General features: G+C 41.5%; 1 protein-coding gene across 2 annotated transcripts in view; it reads right to left on the bottom strand.

Annotated features, from left to right (window-relative positions):
* Positions 1-14,793, bottom strand: part of LOC106821018 (alsin-like) — a 29,892-nt gene that overhangs the window by 3,935 nt on the left and 11,164 nt on the right. The window contains exons 13-26 of one of the 2 annotated variants that reach the window (XM_014825653.1): positions 14,461-14,530; positions 13,734-13,912; positions 13,476-13,541; positions 12,808-12,900; positions 12,361-12,527; positions 11,894-12,003; positions 11,702-11,779; positions 11,390-11,541; positions 10,778-10,963; positions 10,258-10,384; positions 9,460-9,617; positions 8,864-8,965; positions 8,489-8,665; positions 7,317-7,497 (exon numbers count right to left, since the gene is read on the bottom strand). In XM_014825653.1, coding sequence (XP_014681139.1) covers positions 7,317-7,497; positions 8,489-8,665; positions 8,864-8,965; positions 9,460-9,617; positions 10,258-10,384; positions 10,778-10,963; positions 11,390-11,541; positions 11,702-11,779; positions 11,894-12,003; positions 12,361-12,527; positions 12,808-12,900; positions 13,476-13,541; positions 13,734-13,912; positions 14,461-14,530 — 1,846 coding nt within the window. The remainder of the gene's footprint in view (positions 1-7,316; positions 7,498-8,488; positions 8,666-8,863; positions 8,966-9,459; positions 9,618-10,257; positions 10,385-10,777; positions 10,964-11,389; positions 11,542-11,701; positions 11,780-11,893; positions 12,004-12,360; positions 12,528-12,807; positions 12,901-13,475; positions 13,542-13,733; positions 13,913-14,460; positions 14,531-14,793) is intronic. The other variant, XM_014825654.1, reaches the window with a different exon arrangement.

Below are 14,793 nucleotides of genomic sequence, written 5' to 3'. Positions count from 1 at the left end.
AGTGACATTCTTTTACGTACAGTAGGCAGTTGATATGTACAACAATTAAAATAACTTCAAATCTATTCACGTCTTCACAGATTTTTAGATAAACATGCGCGATATGTTAGTAAGCGGACTGATGATTACCTAATCGTCATATGAGATCTGTTTCGTAATGTATCATATTTATTATCATTTCATTATTAAAGTATCTATACCCAGTGTATTAATGACCACCTCATAAACATATTACTTGACCAATTGTGCAGGATGTGAACGGTGAAAAAAATATCCGCTCATTGATATAAACTAATCGCGTATTCTTGTGTTAGTTTGCTATATCTCAGGTGCAAATAAAACACCATGCTGTGTAGCTTTTTCGTTTTATACGGCTGTGTAGTTGGTGTGTCTTTAGATACATCAGAGAAATGCCCACTTTGCTCACGCGATGATCTGTTGTCCCTTAACTACTAATATACTGTCTGTGTATACCTATACTATATACTACTATATACTTATACTATAATATAATATACTTTCTATATATAGAACAATATACTTTGTCCTACTCTATGGGACAATGGCCAAAGTATGCACGATGGCAGTACCTTGGGTACGCGGCGAATCAGACGAATGCACACTTCATCTGCATTGCCATCTGATCCTTTGCCACTCATTTTTGTCGTTTCGCCTTATTCGACGGTTAACAGCTAGCGTGTGTTAAACAGTAAATGGACCACCCGGCCTGTTCATGTAGAACGACGCGGATGCCATTAAGCCGGCCATCAAGCACGCTCCAGGTAGACCGGCCGGTATTGCAAACCTGTCATGCACGCGTATAAACGTTCTTACTCTTAGGCTTAGTGGTGAAACGTCCAAAGAGCCGCTTTAAAATGAGGTACTAACCTCTCCCCATCGGGTAGAACAAAAATGCTGTCGGCGCCTCGCGACGGGAATGACTTGCGGGGCGGGAATGCATCTATCTATTTCGCATGTCCAGTCCGTCTCGTCAGTCCGTCCGTCAATCCATCCATCCATCCAATCCATCCACACACACACGCACACACGCCACGGCACGCATCACACACACACACCACACACACCACACAACACACACACCACACACATACAAGCACGCACGCACGCACGTACACACGTACGCCACACACACAGCACCACACACACACACACACACAACACACACACACACACACACGCACGCGTCGTATAATATACTATATATATATATATATATATATACGATCGATTCATTGCATGCGCGAAATTAGCTTGATTTAAATAAAAAATGATGAAGATCATAACGACGGCGACGGCGACAAAAACGCTTCTGCTGTCGCTGGCGACGCTGCCAACATGCAGGAGCAGCGTTTTACGTGCTTATTGTCTATATTTGCATTATTATTGCCTCTTTGCGTGTCGACGTTGATCAATAATTTGCATTTTAATTGATCATATTCGGCCGCATGAATGATGTAATATTGATATTTTTCTTGTAAAAGTAAAATCTTCTAGCGAATACGTATTACAGTCGTCCTCGATTTATCGGGATGGATCGGGAACCATAAAAATGTCCCGATAAAGCGGTGGTCCTGATTAGGCGGTGAATATATTCCCAGCCGCACATGCGTGCGTATTTGTATCTTACGCAGTCGACTGTGCACACGACGCAAGCACGCACGGACGCATATGTGTTTAGTTCTACAAATATTTTATGAGCCCATCTGCGTTCAGATTCCGCTGAAAAGCCGAGAATTGTCAGTTTAGGGTTGTTTAACAATGTTACCTCATGTTTGTTTTGCAGAAAATATCGCGTTCCAATCCCGATCATCCAAATAAAATAACGCGCGTTAAGGTTGTTTTCCAATGGCAAGCTGAAGTATCAAATGTGTTCGACCGAATATGCGTACAAAGTACATATGCCAATAGTTTGTGGGCGCAAGCAAGCCAAAAAGAAATATCTGTATCCCTAAAGCTGGGTTTACAGTATCAACTTTCTGTTGAAAAGTTGGACGTGTTGATCATTTTTTCGATTTTCACCGTTAACTAATCGACCGAAAGTCGGCAATGTAAACGAAAATTTGAGTGCTCAACAAGCTGATAGCAACTAGTTCTATTTCCTCAACTTTTGGTCAGCGAGTTGATCAAGTTTTTGCCACTCAGCCACTCCGATAATAGCAATCAGGAGGTGTGTCCCTCCTACATGCTTCTCAACTGTCATCATCTATGAGTAATCACAGTCGAAATAGAGGTTTACGATAATAATACAAGCTACAAACAATAGAATTGAGAGGGTAAATAAATAAATTTACTTTCATCTTACATTGCGGTCTTTCCTAGCAGCTGCTCTAAATAATGCATCAATATTAATATAATTAAATATAGCTAAATCCATAACAACTTAACTTTTAACAAAGTATAATATGATTGAGTTTATATAATTAAGTTCACACGCGAGACTATTAAAATTTTTCTTTTTATATTGAATAGAAATAAAGTCTTCTAGCACTATGTCATTGCTGTACGCTCTCTACAAATTTGTTGACAATAGTATGAAGGCATCACTCATTAGATGACTCATATAATGCAACACAGTAACATCTGTCACATATCCAGTGTGATATAAAATAAATCAGAAAAACAGTATCAGTAATCTATATATACGTATAAAATATATGTCAACAGACTAACCAAAGGATGATCAAACTTTGAATCAAACTACCAATTTTATTCAAGTAAATGACCAGCACATGCCAATGGCAGAGCTACTTGCTCCACCGTATCACTATATGTCCGTATCATTCCTCCATATATCACTATACAATAACGATATCATCAGGAGTGAATAATAATAGATCATCTATATTAATATAATATAATATAATATAATGAGAATATTAATATAATCATCTGTTATTATTCACTCCTGATATCATGTTATCTGTACGAACATACTCCATGTAAAACCACCGGTATCAACTGTATCATGTCACCCGCATAATTTCATGTGGTGACAAGATTTAAAAAAAACCAACTGTGTACGAGCAATCTTTACTGACATGGTGGTGCTCTAAACAGCAGGGTCGGTTGACGTCAAAACCTCAAGTGTAGTGTGACAGTTTCTCGTTTTGAATCTGGAAGTAACATGCCTGAAAACGAAAAGAGATATCGAAATAAATAAGCCCCACATTTGCGCATACACCTTGTACGTGTTTTTAATTCACAGATTACATTTTTTATGAATTTTTTAAACATTATTTTACATTCCATGGTATTTTACTAAAACGTTGTTAAAAGGAAGCCATCCTTCGTTCACTTCAGCAAACGTAACAACTTTTTGCGAATTTAGAATGCGATCTACACTACTTATTTCATAATGCTCTGATATAGAACAAGAGCCGCAGAGCGTCTGGGCTCATCTGAGGTCTGTTGCTACGATTATAAACGTAAAATTTCAGTCGTGCGTAGTACCACATTTGTTAGGCGCAGATATGCAGACACCGGGCAAAGAGTTTGGCGCCCTTCGTACACGAATCGAATTGTTAGGACACGGCCCCCACTTATCGCAGATGGGCGCAGGGGTAGGGTGGAGGGTTCAGGCAGCGGTGTCGGGGGAGGTTGGCGAAAGGTGCGCGGGAAGGACGGGTCCCAGGCCCGGTGGGGGAGGCGAGAAGGAGGGTGGGCGAGGGCTCTGGAATAGCGAAGAAAAGCAGCTCACTTCCTTTGTTAACAGTCAACAATCCAATGGTTTACCTCGCATCTGAGCGGTCCAAAATGGTTAGCCGACACTTACATCTTCCGCATCATGGTCAGCCAGAAGGGACATTTCCATTGGTCCTTTCAATAAAAGCCCATAAAAAATGCGCCTAGTCACCGGCTGAAACAACAAAATTGTTCAATCGCTCACGTCAGACCATCTGTCTCAGAAAATGCTCTAAAAATCGGCCCTGTGCCCATGTGACCTTTGACCTGTGACCATCCACATTTCAGCACAGTGATGGCTTTTTGCCTACCATGATGCTATACACCGACTATCACGAGCCTAGGATCGAGCCGTTTAAATTTGTGTGCCGCCCAATTCTGCGATTTTCCTCCCTATACCTTTAAGCTTAAAAGGAGCTGAATGTTCCCGCCTTCTTCTTACACGTCTTGACCTTTGACCTTTGACCCAGCTTCGACATTCCCAAACTCGTTGACGATCCCGCCCAACCGACCCGAATATGCGGTGACCGTACGTCGACGCGGTTTACGATTTGGCCCAACTGTTGAAGCGGGGGTAAACCGTTATTAAGCTTTCATGTAACGGTAATAAATATTACGGACTCGTGGTTTCGATCGGTCCAACGACACGGAATGGACTACGACGTGGGTGTATGTACGAACGTAGGATTGTTGTGAAGTATTAGGACGACAGGCCCGGAAATTTGAAGCCACATCCTTACGTCGACGAAGTTGTGCGTAGGCCTCGACGCATCTCTCTGATGTCTGGTCGTGCTCTCTTACGCGGACTTCTGATCAATTCGTCTTCCTCTACCCAACGCTGCATATTTGGACTCTTTATCGCTCAATGGACCTGCTCCATCTAAACAACCATAAACCCCGTCTCTCCTTAAACGGTATGGCTTTCCCTCGTGGTGGTTTGCTTTTCATTGACTCTCAGTATTCTTAATATCTAACTAAATACCTTTGGAGCCTGTAATCATCGCCGTGCTACCCTTGTCATCCTGCACCACAGGTTCTTTATTCTTTTGTGTCTCGCTTCTGGTGAACATGGATGTCCCATCTCGTGCAAAAACTGTAGATGACTGTGCCATGGATGATGCATCCGCAGTTCATGTGTTATCTCAGACCCACTTGGTATTTCGCGCGAATGGCAGCGACACGCGGACACAAGTGACTGCGAACCACAGGAAGGTCATCACTTGAGCCAGGACCGTTAAGGCCCCCTTCACTCACTCTACCCCTTGATCCTCGCCAAGTGAAATCAACAGGGGGGGTGTGCTCATTCTCTCTTTGCTTGTAAGCGCTTTCTTAAAAAATCTGTTTCGTCTTGCACTGGCAGAAATTACAGGCGCTTAACTACATGTTGACTACTGTACACGTGTAGCTTATAAATTGTATCTTTATCTTTGTGAGCTGCCATAAAAGTTCAATTAGCATCCAAGCGAGTGTGAGTAGGCTTCTGCCATATTAGCAAGTGATCCGCGTTAATTCAGGGCTTTTCTGAAAGCTAGCGTAACATTGTAACCATTTTTTTATTCATCACAATAGCTGGAGTACTGTTACCCGCAATGCTGCTGCTGTGTCTTTGGAACTGCCGAGTCTGGTGTTATAAAACAAATGTACGACGTCATAGAAATCAATAGGCATAGAGAAAAATAATGATCATAATACATGCAGCACAATGCTCTTGCTTAACAGGTACGTGTGAGGCTAATGAAACCGTACTGTAACTAGAGCTTCATTAAAATTCTTTGGTATTTACACGTAAAATCATTACATAATGCCCTCCACGAATGAAACTGATTCACACTATAGATAAATTCAATTGATTACAGTCATAAATAATATATGCCATCATGCAAACACTGACAATGGTATGTTTTAGACATACACGCCATTCGAATGACACGAAGCCCTGCATTATTATTATGAATGATTGATGATGCATTATATATTATTGCTACTAACCTACTACTATTTGATTTTGGCCTTCTCTCTCACCGCTTCCTACAACACAATAACGTGACTACTGCCTTCTGCGTGACCGCTACGGACTACTAGGACCTTCAGCGCGTCAACAGTTGTGACACTGGCCTTCGGGTCAACAGTTGTGCACTACTCGGCCTTTTGCTGTCAACAGGTTGTGCACTACTGGCCTTCTTGCGTGCACACAGTCTGTGAGCTACTGGCCTTTCTGCGACCGTCAACAGTTGTGACTACTGCTTCTGGTCAACAGTTGTGACTACTGGCCTTCTGGTCAAAGTTGTGACTACTGCCTTCTGGTCAACAGTTGTGACTACTGAGCGTTCTGGTCAACAGTTGTCGACTACCGTGGCCTTCCATGGATCAAATAGTTGGCACGTCCTGAGCCTTTCTGGTCAACACAGCTTATGACTACTCTGGCCTTACATGGGTCAACAGTTGTTAGACTACTGGCCCTGTGACTGCCAGATTCAACAGTTTGTGACTTATTGGCCATTCTGTCCATACAGTTGTGACTACTACTAGACCCTTCCGTCACTGGTCAACACTCAGTTGTGTCATCACTATCGTTGCCTTCTGGGCCAAGTGAACAGTTGTTGTACTAAACTGTGCCTTCTGTCAGTCAACAGTTTGGCTGAGCAAACTACTGCCTTCTCTGTGTTCAACAGTTTAGTGACTATTGGCACTTCTGATAGATTTCTTATACTCAGTTAGTGCACTTTACTGACCTTCCCTGAGTCAACAGTTGAATGACTACCTGGGCCTTCTTGTAAAAACCAGTGCTGCAGAACTACTGCGCCTTCTACGGGACCTAGATCTCAACAGTTGGTGACTATTTGCCTTCCTCTGACGTCAACAGTTGTGACTACTGACCTTCTGAGTCAACAGTTATGACTAGCTTGGCGCTGGTCTGATGGCAACAGTTGCCTGACTACTTGGCCTTCTGCTTCAACAGTTTGTGACTATTTGGGGCTTCTGAAGATCAGTCACACGTGTGGTGGACTTACATGGCCTATCTGCGTCAACAGTTGGTGACTACTGGACCTTCTGGTCAACAGATTCTGGTACTACTGGCCTTCTGGTCAAGGAGTAACTGACAGTGCGTGTGACCTATCTGGCCTTCTCTACGTCAATCAAATTTTCTCAGTGACCTACTGGCCTTTGCTGGTCATAACAGTTCTCGACTTATTTTGCCTCTTCTGCCGATCCCTAACAGTTTGTGCGTCACTACGTGGATCCTTCCTGGTCAACAGGGATGACTACTGGCCTTCCTGATCGTCAACAGTTGCTGAATAACTGGCCTTCTGCGATCAACAGTTGACTGACTACTGGCGCTTGCTGTGTCAACAGTTGCTGACTACTTAGACTTTCCCTGGTCAACAAGTTTAGCGACTAGCTGGCCTGCATGACCCGTCAACAGTTGTGACGCTGGCTCTTTTCGGTCAATCAGTTGTGTTAACTACTGGACCTTGCTGCGTCAACAGTTCGTCGACTATTGGGCCTTCTGGTCCAACAGTTCGAACTATCTGGCCTTCATTTTAAGCTAGTATTGGGGCCAAACAGTTGTGACATGGCACTTACTGACGCTGGCCATCTGCGACTATACTTACCTTCTCGAGTTCGACGAACGTGCGGTGGATGACCGCGAGCTTGCCCGCCGGGCAGAAAGTCGTGCTGAGATGCTGCAGGCTCTCGACGGCGTGCGTGAAGTAGCGCTCGTACATCGACGTGAGGCGCGCGCGTGGCTCGCCCGACTGCACGGCGTTGTCCAAGTCCTCCAGCCAGAACTTCCTGCAGAGACGACAACGCAACTGACCTAGGAGCCTGAGACCTCGAGGGAATCAGTTTCCCGATGGGACGTTTTAATAGACAATGCCTGGCGACGAGGTGTTTTTAACATGTGGCATTAGGGCACTGTACTAGGGAAGCGAAGCGCCACAATGTCTCACACGATTACATCAGTGATACATTTTTTGAAAGCAAACTATTTCGCTGACAAAATTATTCCTCTCTTTGCATAATTAACATCACTGATACACTAACACAGACACTGTGATGCACACCACTGATAGTGTAACATATTACTACATAAATACACAATAAGTCTACACAATTTAGATTCTACATATTCCCATAGTTAGTGGATTAACAAAATGATACAGGCAACATGTACTCACAGTCACACACACCAAAAACTACAAGGCACCGTGCAATTACATTCATTTTGAATTCACGATCAAATTTATTCGTTTTTGTATAATAGGATTCAGTTGTTACTATGTGTGGTTTTTATGAAGGTTTTAAGGAGATTTTTTCATGCTCACTAAACCTAACAGACCTTACAACAGTGATATATGTGATTACGTGATGCTGATGCAAGTTACGACATTTTGAAATGTTGAAGGCCTGGAAAATTACAATATTGGAAATGGAGGAATTCAAACTGTCATGCAAATATGCTCATATACATGGACGGATGCATGTACACACACACGCATGCTCCCCCATGCATGCAGCCATGCACGCATGCACGCGCCCACATGCACACACACACAAAATGATATTCATAATACACATAATGCCTAACAAACATGAATAAACAAAAAACCAATGTGATCACATGAACACTGCTACAAATACCAATACTGAGCTGAACTTTGAAGCATATGACCAAAGAGTGACACCAAACCCCAAATACTGTGATGCAAGACTGATGTATTTGCTTAACTACTGCAGTAGTTGTGTTTGCTCGTCTCCTTTTGCATGAACTCTAGGTACTCACTCATTGACATCGAGGTAAGTCATGAGTGCAATGTCAGACTGCTTGTTCCATTTCAGAATACGCTCCCAATAGCAGTCATCTTCGTTCTCATTGTGAAGCACATAGAGCGTGAACAGTGTTGGATAGATCAGTGGTAGTAGTACTGGGTGCAGCAGACCCTGGGAGGTAGCAACCTCACTGTAGATAGCACACAAGAGTGATTGCGTATGGCTGATCAGAGGTAGCAGTACTAGATGCACTCGAGGAATTCACCCCATCACTGCAGCACGCGACAACACAGTTAAACAAACTTAACACATCATCATTACATGACCTGCCAGATCTGAGAAGGCAACATCATGTTATATCTATAAGCATGGAGATCTCCGCCATTACCTGTTACAGTATTCATCATCACTCTTACTGCCACCAGCTGCCACCGATCTGCTAGTCACAGTAGTCTCCTGGCCATCCTCTGGTAAAACGGGGAAAAGAAGTCTGCCACAAACAAACAAAAGCTGTAATCTACCCATCTCCATCACAACTGTTTCCACCCATTTGCTTCAATTTTTTTTTTTACAAAAATACGTGTCTCGCAGGAACGTGGGGTTCACCGATGCATGTAATGCATACAGTAACCAAGCACAAGTTACACAAGCCCATGAAGGTGTTGAGTACAGGTCTGCCAATTTTGTCCACATCATAAAACACATACAAGGTACCATATGTATCGGACTATTTTTTTCCATGTGCACTGCTAACCTGGTGACATACCTGATGATCTCATACACATGTGTATCAACTTGTAACGTACTGTTACATTTCTGCACACAAATGCTTCAATTTACAATGCACCTTTAACATTCTGCAAAGAAATACCGCTAGCACTGCAGTCACCAATGAACGGCATCTAGAGCATGGAGGCAATAGTGCTATAGCTAACAACGATGTGTGACATACAGTCCACACAAACGCACTAATGTACAGCATACCTGACTATTTTGTACAGCCTGCTGACGTAGGAGCGCACTTCCTTAACAGCATGGTAAAGCAGACGACTGTGGGCACCGACGCCCACGTAGGCAGTGCGATAGACATCGACCAGCGACTCCAGACACTTACCCAGCGGGTGTGCTTGCGATTCAAATGCCTGTCGGACAACGTGCATTGTGAAAGAATGCTACTGCATGGTATGCATGGTAGGTATGGTATGGTGCAGTGTGTTGTGTGGCATGGTGTGGCACAGTGTGTTGTGGTGTGGTGTGGTGTGGTGTGGTGTGTTGTGGTGTGTGGCGTGGCGTGGCGTGGAGTGGCGTGGCGTGGCGTGGCGTGGCGTGGCGTGGCGTGGGGTGGCGTGGCGTGTCGTGTCGTGGGGTGGGGTGGCGTGGTGTGGCGTGGCGTGGCGTGGCGTGGCGTGGCGTGGCGTGGCGTGGCGTGGCGTGGCGTGGTACAGTAATGTAAGGTATGGTATCAAGAGTGCATGGTATATATATGGTATGGTATTGTGTGGTAGCATTTTACACTATGATATGGTATGAAATGATGTGATATGGTATAGTGTGGCATGGTTCAGTGTGGTATGGTATTGTATGGTGTCCATGGTAAGTCTGATCATGTGAATAGGAATGTGTAATGCATTGTTGACCATAAAAACATCAATTTTAAGATGCTAGCAATAGCAAACGTACTAGCTGATATTTGAGCCGATGTGATATATACTGTTTATGACAGACCAGGCAGAGTTGGTCGATCTAACTTAAGAACAATGTATATTTTGTGTGCGCACTGACCAGTGTGAGATAGCTTTTGATATCGTGGTAGTCCTCCAGATATAAGGCCTTCTGCTCATGATGTATGATTCGCGCCAGCTTGTCGAGAGATTCAATCTGAGCCTTGAGCTTTGAAGGATGACCCAAACTGTTCAATGGAATTAAATATACAGTGCTATATCGGAGGTAGCCAAGCTTGTATAATTCTAGATATGATAACATAATGTAATACGATAGCCTATAACCTTAACTGAGGATAAGCATGATAACATAGGTAGATGCATTAACCCAGTTATGAATATAAGTAACATAGGCAAATATTATAGATTCGATTGTGGTTCCGAAATATGCTTCTAGTTTTAACTAATAATATGCAACACAATATATGTACACAATAATAGATTGCGTACATAAGTAATTTGCAAAAATAATTTATTACTATTATTATTATTATTATTATTATTATCATTATCACAATAGATCCATCAGGGCTTCGTTACCACAGCGTCCATCATGCCGCGGGTGGCTACTATGTGCGCACCTGTTACTCAGTGCTATTTGCAGCTGCTTGCGACCCTTGGTGATGATGACAGCGATGTGCTCCCACGCCCGCCTGCAGACATGCTGACCATGGCTGTCAGCATCTGCACAGCCCATGCTGACCCGACAGTGATCGAACACAGCCTCCCACTTGTGGTCAGCCGGGACGCACAACTTGCCGAAACATCTGCGAGCAGAGACAACAAAACCTGCGTGTGTGGGTTCAAGCACACTGGCACACGTGCATATACATGAGCATGCATAGAGCACACACACGCAATTTTGTGCATAAATAAAAATTGAATAAATAAAAAGTGTGTAAGTAAGTAAGTAATAGTTATTAATATGTGTATGATATATATGTGTATATATGCATAGAGCTACATGTACATGGTGCATGCATACTAATGAGTATTCACATGTCGCTGTTTGCTTGTAGACATGCAAGATTCATTTATATAATATTATATATGTGGAACATTGACATCTGAGCATTAGGTATATAGAGTGTTGTAAGAACCCAGCTGAGGTGCTAATCCATCACCTGAACAGACATTTGATAAGCATTTTTCAATTAGCATAGGCTCGGAACAGTTTACAGTCACCAGCATACCCAGGGAGGTTGGTACGACTGCCTTTCTGCCGTGCACTCTCATTCACTGGTGACATTGCCTTATTGAATATGCCATTGATTTTGACACCTTTACTCCACTCCCCCGTGAAGTTGCCACTGATAACGTCTGCGTTGGGAAGAGTCATCTGTCCCTACACAGCGGAAATAACCCATTAGATTCAGATGCTGTATAATAATTATATCAGGCGTGTATAATATCTATAATATCTATATTATACATCCCTGATGATATCAGTATACTTCAACACAATCGTATCCCAATCTAAAATACTAACTATTATAGCAGTATACCTTGCCGTAGAAAACGCCTCCATCAGAGAACTCCCCCTCATAGCTAGTGTTGTCATCGAACATCATCAAACCAAATCCCTGCAAACAAAAAAATCGATGAAGAACAATTGCCACCGTACAAGTAATACCAATGTGAAGTGAGTAGTGAATATAAAAAGTAAACCTATTATATCATTAAACCAGAGCTCTTACTGTTAGCTTATCACTTGTGAAGGTGCCTTCATAGTAGATGCCATCAAGAGTGACAACTAGGCCAGGACCCTGTCTCAGATCATCCTTCCACATGCCCATGTATTTCTCAGCTATTATAGGTAGAAGTAGCAAACACGTCACCGTAAAGTTAATTGTAACAAGTAAAACACCTACATGCACACGACAGTAGAAAGTTATTGATGACTCTTTCATATCTATACAAAAGGTACTGACTGTTAAAATTGACTTTTTCCTATAACTGCTAAATAGTTGTTTTCTTCACTGCATGTACAGAGACAAATAATGTGTAATTTGTTATATAGATTGCTCATTATAATTGCTGATTAAGGGATTTTTATTTATTTATCATATTATCATATATTCACTATACAGCAATATAAACATATTAAATTATTAACATGTGTCAATAAACAGAGACCATGTACATAATAAGCTAACAGTTTCACCTTTTATGATATTGTCAAGTATGCCATAGCCATGTTTCTTATTGGCTAACCACTCTCCCACATAGATACTTGCAGCTTGCGTTAAGAACTTTCCTTGTTCAAAACAGCCATGTCCATGCCGCAAGCCATCCTTGAAGTAACCCTTATAGATATCTCCATTGGCATACCTTTACAAACCACAACATACTTACAATACACAGTACACACACCAACTAAAACTTTAACTCTTAGCCCTTCGATTCTTTTAGACTCAGTATATAGTACCTTGTGCTTCATTATTTTAATTCATTAGCTAAAACAATGAATATTTGGTTTTGGATTCATTTTGAACTCTTCAAAACATTGCTGTTCAATATTCACTATATTGACATATGGTATCCTCGTCATTATATAATAGTTACATTTGACTAAAATCATGCTAGCATCCATGCCTCTGAACAAACTTACTTGATGCAGGCATAGCCATGTAGTTTGCCCTCTCTCCAATGTCCCTCACTTACGTCTGTGCCATCTGAACAAGGAGTGTTCAATATTCCGTATCTAAACAAAATAAATTATGTAACGGGCATAGGTAACTTACTTAATCTCATAGGCTCCAGGCGAGAGATCACTTACTTGCTAAATTGATAGCCAGAGAAGCCTGGTTCACCACATAATTTCACTCATTATTATGAAGTAGTGAATGTGTTTCACACATGAGAGTTGATGATGCAAGCTAATTAACACTAATGTGGTGCAATCAACAACTCAAAATTATCTCGTGGTAAAAGAATTTCCTTGACAAATACAACAATTGACTATACCAATATAAATACAAATAATGTAGCATAAGCAAGTCTAAAGTCCTTTGGTGAATCTTCAGTTTCTGTCTAACGATTACAATTTTTACATCACCAAGCATACCTACCAAAACCATTGATTCTTAAATTATGTAACTTCCTTTACTAGTAAAAATGGGTTAGTTTTTGCAATTAATCGTTCAAAGTCAAGAAGTCAAAAAGCGACACGAAGTCAAAAGTATATTGTTCCTGGATATTCTAAACGTTTTTTACCTGTTTGCCAGTCCTTGCAAAAAAATTATGCTAACGAATACATGGACATGAAATTATACATACCCATGCATGAGGTTGTTCTTGAACTTCCCAACATATGTTTTTTGGTCTGGCCACTTCATCTCACCTCTGATGATGCAATAAATTTGGAAAAGTAAAACACATCTATACAGTTGCCATACCACAATTATATTTCAATTTTCTAAACGACAGTAGTTTTCTTTCACACACCTATATATGTAGATCTAACCTTATTTGTCAACACAATAAATTCCTAGTTCACGAGAAATGACGTTCAAATAATGCTATGATGATGCTTACTGTCCACTCATCTCTCCACCTAGCCACATGCCTGTGTATGTGGCACCTTGGTATGCGGGTGTTTTGTTGAACGTGTACGTGGCGTGACGCGCATTTGGTGCAGTCAGCCTCAGTGTCCTGCCACGTATTGAGGACAGTGAATCCACTATTGCTCTGTTGAAGGCACTGATCCACTCTGCCTAATATCAAACACAGCATCCTAAGACACCCTTAATTTTGTGCAATATTAGCTAATGCAATAGCCTTTGAAATTTGTACTATACTTGTATTGTAATGAACTGTATTGAATATCTGTTAAGAGCCCCTAAAACAGTGTGCACAGAGCATTGGCAAAGATCTGCATGGTTAAAATTGGTTTCATTAATAAATATTTCTAAAACCGACTTTGGTCAGCTCTCATTGAGCACTATTGTATACCATGACGATGTCAAATCCTCACTATGTCAATTGACACAGCAATTTATCGGTTACCAGATAAATATTGTTACTCTAGCTACATGTTTAAACACGTGTATTTCACTAGAAATTCTACATATAATCATTCAAGAGAAGATTGTTGAGAATGCTGCCAGTTGACCCAATTAACTGTAATAAAATGTAGAATTTTATATGGTTTACATGAAACCAACCCAATGTTTTTTTAATGGCAGACAACAGACACTACATAATATACAATTGTTGGTTTACGTGTGGGAAACTAGAATTATTGAGTGGAAGCCATTCATACCTTTTCATGTGCAGACTTGGCAGACAAGATTAGACAAGTATCCTCTGGCATTTTTAAGTGAATTCCAAACCTGAAATGGGTAACTCAAGAAGGTTGGAATGAAACCAAGTCCAGAATAACTATGATGATCCATCCATATACTGATATCCTCCATGTATGATATGAATGCGAGCAACATGGTCAAATACTTCATGATCAAAAAACTAGATTCTGTATTGCTATATAATTCTGCTGGTGGTAAATATTATAACCACTATTACCATACTACGAAAGAGTTACAGTCAAGTTTTTCTTCATCAGCACCACAAAAATTATGAAGTTAACCATATAAGC

The sequence above is a fragment of the Priapulus caudatus genome, unplaced genomic scaffold (genome assembly GCF_000485595.1).
Source record: "Priapulus caudatus unplaced genomic scaffold, Priapulus_caudatus-5.0.1 Scaffold55, whole genome shotgun sequence".
In the NCBI taxonomy this organism is placed as follows: domain Eukaryota; kingdom Metazoa; phylum Priapulida; class Priapulimorpha; order Priapulimorphida; family Priapulidae; genus Priapulus; species Priapulus caudatus.
The sequence above is the reverse complement of the archived record's forward strand: the minus strand, read 5'-3'. Positions and strand labels throughout refer to the sequence as shown.